The sequence below is a fragment of the Tamandua tetradactyla genome, chromosome 18 (genome assembly GCF_023851605.1).
Source record: "Tamandua tetradactyla isolate mTamTet1 chromosome 18, mTamTet1.pri, whole genome shotgun sequence".
NCBI classification, from domain to species: Eukaryota; Metazoa; Chordata; class Mammalia; order Pilosa; family Myrmecophagidae; genus Tamandua; species Tamandua tetradactyla.
The window spans coordinates 28,452,162-28,461,854 of record NC_135344.1 but is presented as its reverse complement, the minus strand read 5'-3'; the positions used below and the strand labels follow the sequence as shown (position 1 = coordinate 28,461,854).

At 39.4% G+C, this 9,693-nt stretch overlaps 1 protein-coding gene across 2 annotated transcripts in view; it reads right to left on the bottom strand.

Moving 5' to 3' along the window:
• Nucleotides 1–4,085: 4,085 nt before the first annotated feature.
• The window catches only part of MBD2 (methyl-CpG binding domain protein 2), a 76,860-nt gene continuing 71,252 nt past the window's right edge, over nt 4,086–9,693 (bottom strand). Inside the window, exons 6-7 of one of the 2 annotated variants that reach the window (XM_077135446.1) lie at nt 8,524–8,662; nt 4,086–4,569 (exon numbers count right to left, since the gene is read on the bottom strand). In XM_077135446.1, the coding sequence (XP_076991561.1) occupies nt 8,536–8,662 (127 nt within the window). In that variant the 3' untranslated portion in view covers nt 4,086–4,569; nt 8,524–8,535. The remainder of the gene's footprint in view (nt 4,570–8,523; nt 8,663–9,693) is intronic. The other variant, XM_077135447.1, reaches the window with a different exon arrangement.

The window sequence follows — 9,693 nt, the reverse complement described above, 5'->3', positions numbered from 1 at the left end:
GGGAATAGGATTATCTGGAAGGCTGCATGGGGTTCTAGAAGATATCAGATTCCTCTCTCTGCACCTCACGAGCTTGGATAAGTCATTTAACATGTCTGATTCTTAGGTTCTTCAACTCTAAAATGGGGATAATAATATGTATATGTTACATGCTGGTACGTGGTTTAAAATTCAAACAATATTCATCGATGGAGGAGAAATTGTTCTGTAAATTATAAAATGCTATATAAATGAAAGGAAATAAAAACTTTTGTTCTTACATCTTAAAAATAAAAGCTAAATAATTGAAAAAGCAACTTGTATTATGTAAAATTTGTGGCCGAATAGGAAAAATCAGCATGCAACTTAAATTTGAAAATCCACCCCAGACCCTTTAGGACCCACAGAATGATTTCCCCTCATTCCAATTCCCCATAAAATCCTGTTGTAACTGGTGTTCCCCACCCCACTGTGAACCTTGTCAGGGCAACTGAAGGATGCTTTGAAAGGGGTCACTTATGCGTCCCAGAAATAAAGGTGCGAAGGGAGAGGGAGTGACGACAGTCTGGGTGAGGCTTAGCATGGCCTCCAACCGATTGTGCAGGGACCCCTTTCAGTCACTTTTGTTTACTAGGCATGCCAGCAAAATGATTGAGCATTGTCTCATAAGTGAACGAAAGTAGCGTCAATATATAAGTCTGAAAGCTTTGGCGCCCTACCTTCCAGTCTGAAGCCCCTTATGTCCAGGAAACACAGGCCAGAGCCAATCCTCATGAATTAAGTCATTGAAGATGACTTACGCAAGCATTTTTAAGCTTCAAAATTTATTGCTGTACATTTGTTTCATAGCATCTACTATGGAAATACTAATAGTGCAAATATTTATTTTGGACTTGGTAGCATTTGAGAGATCACAAAGCTTTTTTTTTTTTTTTATATCATTTGCAACCATTTATGAAGGTCTATATTATTCAACTTAAAATCCAAACGAGTAATCTTATATTCAGAGATTACATATGCTTTCTAGCTCTCTCTAGGACAACAACAAAAAAACACCCTGAAAACCACCAGGGCATTCCCTTCCTTTATAATACATACATTTTGCAACACTTTTCCAACTGCATGACTCTTTTTGTTCATTCATTAATTCATTCAACAAATATTTACTGACAAGCTAGTGTGTGCCAAGCACTATGCTAGGCATTGAGGATCTGAGGATGAAAAGATGCAATCTCTGCTTTCACGGTGCTTACAGTCTAACAGTAGAAACAGACATGCAAAAAAATTTTACAATACAATACAGTAAAGTGCTTCGATGGAGGTATTTACAAAGTGCAGTGGGAACTTAGAAGAGGGAAAAAGAACATCTGCCAGGAGAAATCAGAAACAACTGCACAGGAGTTAGCCATTGAGCTGAGACTTGACCAATGATCAGGAATTTGCCATGTAGACAGGCAGGCAAAGCTTGTTTCAGGCAAAGAGAACAGCATATGCAAAGACATAGAGGCCCAAGGGGCACTTTAAAGGAGCAATAATGTTATTTTTCTTGATCCATAGGTGCAATAAAGATAGCAGCAGGATGAAGCTAGACAAATGGGCAGGCATTAGGTCATGAACAATATTTTGATCAGACTTCCATGTACTCAACATTTACTGAACGCCTCCTATGCCAGGCACTGGGTTAAGTGCTGGGGCTCTAACAGGGAACAAGGTGGACACATCCTTGCTCTCACAGAGCTTACATTCTAATGGAGACAGACCAAAAGTCAACACATAAATAAAATACAGATTTGGAAAATTGCTATGAAGGAAATATATAAGGTGCTATGAGAGAAAATTAAGTATTGGGGAATTATGGTCATCAGCAAATACCTCTTGGAAGTGCCGTAAAACTGACACTGCAGGGATTAGCAATAATGTGCCCTGATGGGAGCATTCACTCTATGCCAGACACCCGGTATCTTGTTTAAGCCTCACAACAACTCCATGAGGTAGTCGTACTCCTAGTTCACTAAGGAGGAACAGGCTCAAAGAGGTTTCATAACTTGACAAGTTACACAAATGGCAAAACCAGGATTCAAACCCAGATTCTCCAAATTTCAAAGTGCTTGCTCTTAAAACTTATTCTAAACAGCATATAAAGATGGGTGAGAAATTTGGGGCAAGGAAATGAGGTTACATCTGCCTGTTTTGAGGACCACTCTAATGGCTACATGGGGGAAAACAAAGGAAGGATGGAGAGAAGAGGTAAAGGAAAAGGGGACAGTAGACAAGTAGCAGAAGGGACCAAATTAGGAAGACACTAAAAGTTCAGAGAGGAAAGGGGGTTCGCATGAGGGTAGAGGTTGTGGAGTTGGAGGAGAGTTATACATTTGAAAAGTGCAATTAATAATCCTAACAGAAGTGATGGGATGTTGGAAAAATAAGGGATTGGGCAGCATCTGGGATGACTACTGAGCTTCTGGTTGGGCAATGAATGAATTGGTAATTTGTTTTTACCAGTTAGGAAATGCAAGATGGTGGTAGATTTGTAGGGATAAGATGATGAATTTAATTTGGGACATGCTGTCCTGGGGGTATATTGGGAAGAGCCTGGACTTGAGGCATGGTCCCCAGTTGGACACCATGGAATGGCTTTTACATCTTGTTCTCCACCTGAGCAAAGTATATAAGAAAAAAATATAAGTTTTGATGTGTGTACATTGTGTTTTTGCTTTTATCAAAGCTGTCAATATAAGCACACATATACTGGATGGATTGTTTTGTAAAATGAATATACAATAAGGAAGATGAAGTTACTCCAGCCTGATTACAAATGAATAGTCTAGACTTGGGGGAGGATGAGAAAAGCCTTTGGAGATCCATTCTAATGTGTCATACCAGTTTTTAAAAATAAATCAGTATTAGTCCCCTACCCCCACCCCAATTGGGACAGTCTGATGGCCCAAAGCAGCCACCCTCTGTCTGTAAGGCTCCCAGAGTCTGAAATTGCCCATGCTCATCCTCCAGCAGGTCTGATCCGAGGAAATTGATAGCCTAAGGCCCAAGGAGCAAAGTTTGATGTAAGTCAGGAATCGCAAGAAGGAGCTATTTATATAGTTTGGGATAAAGATCCATGCAGCAGCCCAGACTGAGCCAGTCATATTGCTTTAACTATTTCCCCATTCTTTCCCTTTTTTGGAACCAAAAGGGTATTGGAGTTAGGAATAATAAATGTGCAGGGACACTGTTGTAGACTTGGCCACACCCCTGACCATTTTTTTTTTTTTTTTTAACACGGGCAGGCACCGGGAATCGAACCCGGGCACTCGGGCACCGCAGGTAAGTGTTCTTGCCTGCTGAGCCACCGTGGCCTGCCCCCTGACCACCTTTTTTTGAGTCTAATTTAAAAATAACTAGGAGTTCAGGGGAACACAAAAACCCTTCTAATAGACTTTATTTTTGCTCTGTTTCTCAAAATTTGCTTAGAACTATGCCCTCCCTTCCCTGCATCAGATCATTTAAGTATGTTTTGATTTTTAAAAACCACTTAACAATATTATACAGTTTTAGTGATTAAATTTCAAGGAATTTAAGTGGAAATTAAAGTTATGCTTATGAGTTTCAACAGAAAAAAAAAGTTAATACTTTGGAGTCCAGGTACTAATTAGCAAAGTATTGCAATCTGATTTACCAAGCAACTCTGGCCAGAGACTGACTCTCTCATGGCAAAGGGTCTGGCTTGCACCTGTTAATTTCATAGGCTAGTGAACATTACAAAGTGCAAAGGTTCTAGAAAAAAGCAACAAATGCCAACTTGTAGCAGCATCTGAATGTTCTGGTGTACCTGACACATGTTCAAGGGAAGAAAAAGGTCTATTTTTGTAGAACTTTCAAAAGTTTTAGTCACAGGCAAGGGGAAAAAATTACACATGCTAGATGACAGCTTAGAAATTCGAGTGAAAGCAGCACAAGTCTCCTGATATTTGGAGGAATACTGCCAAAGTATAAACTATTTTCTACCACCTCCATTTCAAACCTAAGACCCAGGTAAATGTTTAATGTAAATCAGAAAGTCTAAAGAGGGGATATTTATTGTATGTGCTCTTTAACAGAAAAAATTTCAATCAGTCTGTGAATATAATCATTTATTTGTCTTTACAGTGATGATGGAAGAATGTACAGGTGTCCTCTTTCAATAGAAGTATAAAAATCTGTTTATATACAGTGAAGTTCACAATAATCTTTAATTGGGAAATTTATTTGGTACTCCTGATTCATTCATATTAAAACTGTAGGGGAAACAAATATTTCATGTAAGTGCTACATTTCCAGTAGATTGCACCTGGCAACAAAAGCTCGGCTTCATTTTAAGGGTCCTGCTTGATATTAAAAAAGACTACTTTTAAGTCCTAGGACTCAAAATAAACATTTTTTTTTTAATAATAGATATATACATCAAAAATACATCTAAAAAGGCATTGGTTAGTGCTATTAAAAAGCTATATTTATGTGCTCGGATTCATTTTTTTCTTACAGGCAAAACCCAGTGGAAACATTTTTGTTCAATTTCTAGGAATTTGCTCTTGGGGAAAGTCAGTCGAAAGTTACCTGTAAGGGGGAAAAAAAAAAAACTTAAGTAATTCAGTGATTTCTCAGGTGAGAGGTCTGCAAAACTTGAAAAGTAATTAGAGGCTAAATTTCACTTAGAATCATATGTTTTAAAGCCTTGACTGGCACTCTCTTCAGCAAAGCATTTAATTAACATTATCTGGTCAAAAGCAAAGTACCCAGCATGTCCCCTCACTGTTTCAAGTACTTTATTCTGATGACAGCTTTTAATATCCCATTAGTTTTCAAAGAGACCAATATTTTCTATTTACAATTAACTAAATTGAGCATAAAAAGAGAGAGCAAAGTGAAAGAATTTTTTTTAAATAACCAACATTTAGATTCATACAGCCAAGTCCAAACATATTTTGAGAAAATGAGGAAAATTTCTATTCATAATGATTTGTTTTACTTCACAATGATTTATTTTACTTCAGAGCATTTATTCATGTATAATAGATATGCACTGAAGTCTTATTATTGTTTAACCTGGGTGAAATAGTACTGTGCAATTGCAAATTGAATTATTACATATTTGATACTTTATCTCATTCATAGCTGAATATTTTAACACCTTTGTCTCTTGTAATTATCCTCTTCTTGTAATCACTCCTAAAATTTTGTCTAATAACTGTGTTTTTCTCTAGGATTTCAAATTTAGGTAACAAAGAAGATCTCAGTTTGTTTTTAAAAGTTTACCTTGATAATAAGTAGAATTAGAAGAAGGGGTGGCATGAAAAGGTAGACAGGCATGTTAGAAGATCGGGTTCCAACTCTTACCAGCCATGTGAATCTGGCCATGTCTCATCCTTCTCCAAGCTAAGTCACCCGAATTATTCCACAGGTTATTATGACCACCTAAGTCATGTGGCAGTGCTCTGGTTTATTAAACACTTTAGGTGCATATGGGGCTAAACTGAGTGAGTTAGGTAAATGTAATTTTGATAACTGAGAAGTACTTCTAAATCTCTCACAACCTATAAATCTAATGGCCTAGTAATAATAATGCCATTCTCAACTTCAGTGTATAACATTTATAATATGAGTCTTCCCTTCTCAATATGTCAAAATAATGGTTACTTTTTAAGAATCTATAAAAACTCTAATAACTCAGCATTAATTAGTCTGTTACCACCATAATTCACATTTGTTTAAGTCAATGAGCAAGGGCCAGCTTTTAAATGAGAAAAGTGCTTAGTCCCTAAAACACAGGCCTTCTTATATTAATCAGGGTGCCTTGACATCAATTTGCAAAGTCAGCATCTAGTAAAGCCTCAATTAGATGTTCCTTGATTATCCTAAATTGTCTGCAGGAGAAAAGTCTGAGGGCAAAAAACAACAAAAACAAAAACATAAAAAACTAAAAAGCTCTGAGTGAACATGAGGGCTTTTGGAAAGTCAGTTCTGATGGCTCCTCGGCTCAAATATCTATCTTCCTCACTGTGCTCAACCGAGCGCATGACTGAAGCTTTTACACAGAAGGATAAGTTCTGACAAGCATTGAAAGACTTTACACTACACATATTAGGTACGCTTATCAAAGCCCATAAAACACTCCTTGGCAGAGTGGAAAACAAAATCCAAAGTGACAAAGCAACCTCTTCTCGTCCTCAATAGCACTGAACTGTGTTCACACAATTCTGGGTGGTCAAGGAACTGGGATGGAATTATCCTGCTGTCACTGACTACATGTAAATGTAAAACATTATATTTGTTACCTGATTTCGGTATCACTGGGGCATGAGCCACTCCCTGAATTAAGAAAATGGTGCTCGTGGAAAGGAGTGATTATGTTAACAATTAAACTCCTGTACTCCTTTCCCCAATCTGTGCCTCTGGCAGCCTTCTCACCTCAGCAAACAAAATTCACATCCATCCAGTGGGCTGAATAAAAACCCAGGAGTCATCTCACCATGCCATCCTCACCTCTAATCTGTCACCTGGACTCTATCTCCAAATGTAATCTCATCTACCCTCTCCCCTTCTTTCTTCACATCCACTACCAGTACCCTAGCACTGGACTACCACAACAGCCTCCTCACAGCTCTCCCTGCTCCCGAGCTTTTCCTTCTGCAATCTTTTTGTTTTTTTCCATGCAGCAGCCATAGGGATCTTCTAAAATAAGCAGATCTGATCATGATATTCACCCTTGAGTGGATCCCCACTGGTTTTAATGATAGGGCTCAAAAGCCTTAACAGCAGTCTGCAGATCCTGTATGATTAAGCGCATCTCCCACACATCCCCAATAACTACATCCCAGCCACATTCATCTTTTCTTTGTTCCTGAAAGAAACCAAGCTACTCCTTGCTGTCTCTTCTGATAGGAACACTTTTTTACCAAAACCTCCCCTGGCTTACTCCTACTCATCTTTTGGGGTTCAGTGTAAATCTCACTCCCTAAAAAGAGGCTTCTGTTGACCCTTCAAACCACATTAGGTCCCCAGCTATCAGCTCTCACAGCATCTTTACCTTTCCTTTACAGCACTCACTACAGCTGGTAATCACACAGTGATGTGTTTGTTTAACGTGACTATAAGTTTTGTCTGAACAGGGACTGTACAGATGTGCTCGCCACTGTATCCCCAGAACCTAACCCTGAATGCTAGAACGACCATCTAGACAAGGCACAAACGCCAGACTATGTGACGGGAGGAAAAGGATGCAAGAGAACTACAGGGTTAGTGCTCTGTAACTCACTCTCCTCATTCTCTCTGGCTCTTTCTCTCCCTCCCCCTTCTTCTCAGTTTTGGCTTTAAAGAAAACAAATAAATAATCATATTTTGGACAGCAGAAAATAAGACAATGCCTGCTGAAAGAAAGCAGGGTAGAAGCTGGGAAGCAAGATGCCACAAAAATCTCTGGAAATTTCAGTGTAATAATTTACAGAGAATCTACAATGGAACACAGCCCATGAACCTTGAATGTGGGTTTAGGATAGGATCAAAATGTGTATTTTTTTTTAAGGTAAACTATTATACTTCTAAACGTCCTTGGTGTTCTCCCTGCATCAAGTCTGTGCTAGGGAGAACCTAGAAAAAGGGAAGATTTTGCTTAATTGGGGGCCATAATTTAAAAGTAGGCCCAACATATCCCAGAAAGCTGGTGCAGAGAAGAACCCCATGGGAAAGGTTTGGGCAAAGGTTTGGGCAAAGGTTTGCCCAAAAGGACAGTCTGAACCACAAAGATTCTTCCCTGCCTGGCAGAATCCTTTTCTTCTTCTTGTGTTCTTCTCCAATAATACCATGGAGGGTATGCTGATTTGGAGCTATGCACCCCGGTAAAATATGTTCTTAAATCTAATCCATTCTGGTGGGTGTGAACCCTTGTAAATAGGAACTTTTGATAACATTACTTCAGATATGGTGTGGCCCAGGATGGGCCTTAATCCTATTATTGAAAGCCTTATAGGATGACAGAGACAAAAGCCATAGGGGGCAGCCAGAAGCTGAGAGTTAAAGGAACCCAGAAAAGAAGAGAAAAGCCAGGAGAGGCCACCATATGCACTGTCATGTGACAGAGGAGCCTAGGACTAAGGATCACCAACAGCCAGTCATCAGGATGAACGCCAGTCATCAAGAAGGAAGCATCGCCCTGATGACGCCTTGATTTGGACTTCTCCTAGCCTCAAAACTGTGAGCTAATAAATTCCCACTGTTTAAGCCAACCCACTACATTTTGTTTGCTTTAGCAAATTAAAATAGAGGGTTTCCACTTGGTGTTAACTGAGGAAGCTGTATCCCTTGCAAGTGACTACAAGGGTATGAATGTCCTCAGATAAAGAGAAAAAAGGAGAGGGCTTCAGCAAGCAACAACATAGGTAACCTATGCAGGGACAAGTCTGATTACTACAGAGAAGAAGTCTTGTTACCCCCTGCTAAGGAAGGCTGCAAAGAGAAAATAACAAAATAAAAGACCTTAAGTTCTGAGCCTCTTTCTCATTCTGGTTTTGTTACCTGATCAAATTCTTATGCTTCATCTCCACTGTCCATTTCAACATCCATCGCTTCTGTATCAGCAGCTCGTGACAAGATGTCTGCCATCAGCGCTTCTTCCAATTTCTTACGTACTTGTTGTACTCGCTCTTCCTGTTTCCTTTTTAAAAACAGAATAAAAAATACTAAACATATGGCACATCATGAATGAAAAAATTAAGCCTCTACTAAAGTTTTATCTTTCCTTCAGAAATAATTAAGTTCCTGAGATACACATCCTTCTCCTTAGACTTTCTGAAGGTTATGTCTGCCCCCTCATAAAACCAAACCACAGGAGATGAGCCTTGCCAAATAGGAAACACAAGAAAGGCAGTAATCCCTCATTTTGAAGAGAATTCTGGTAGAAATAGATTTACCTCAGTGACCTTTTCTCAACTTCAAGAATTTCAAATATATGAAGATTTGAAGTTATTCCTATAAAGGATAAGCAGAAATAACTTGGAAGCAGGGATAGAAGAAGGAGATGATATGGAAAATGAAGAAGGAAAAGAGAACTTTAGCAGTGAAGAACTGAAAAATATGGAGGAAGCAGAGGCACAATTAACTGAGATTTAGTTTTACTTTCTATGGCTATTGTAGGGGAAAACCAATCAAAGTTCTCTCCTGGCTTCCCAGGCCTGCTGGCAACACATCAGCATGAAGGAGCCACAACCATGTGATTCTGTATGCTGAGGACAGGGACTGAATAGCACTTCTTCAGCTGAGATGAGCCAAGGAGCTTAAGCACATTCTATCCAAAGTCTACAATCCCAAGTATCACTGTTTCTCTGTGTCTTGAAGATTGCAACAGGACCTCAAAAGTGAGAGTTAATAATTCCAAGTAATTAAAAAAGGGTATGGGGACTTCCAGGAAGATGGCCAAATAGAATAGCTAGAGATCAGCCCTGATCCACAGAAAAGTTAGAGAAGGGACAGGAGGGCGACTGAAGTGGCAATTCAGGAGTGCAGCTGACCTGGGAGAGCCTTCTGCACCACAAAGGGCAGCCATAGTTACAGAGGCCAAGAAACTGAGAGGCAGAAAGTTGGAGCCTAGCATGAAGGCGCAGAGCCCACAGGAGTGCACAGACAGGAGCCAGGGACTAGGAAGTAAGCCAGGCTGTGTTCCTTGGGTGCGCTATCATCATCAGTGCA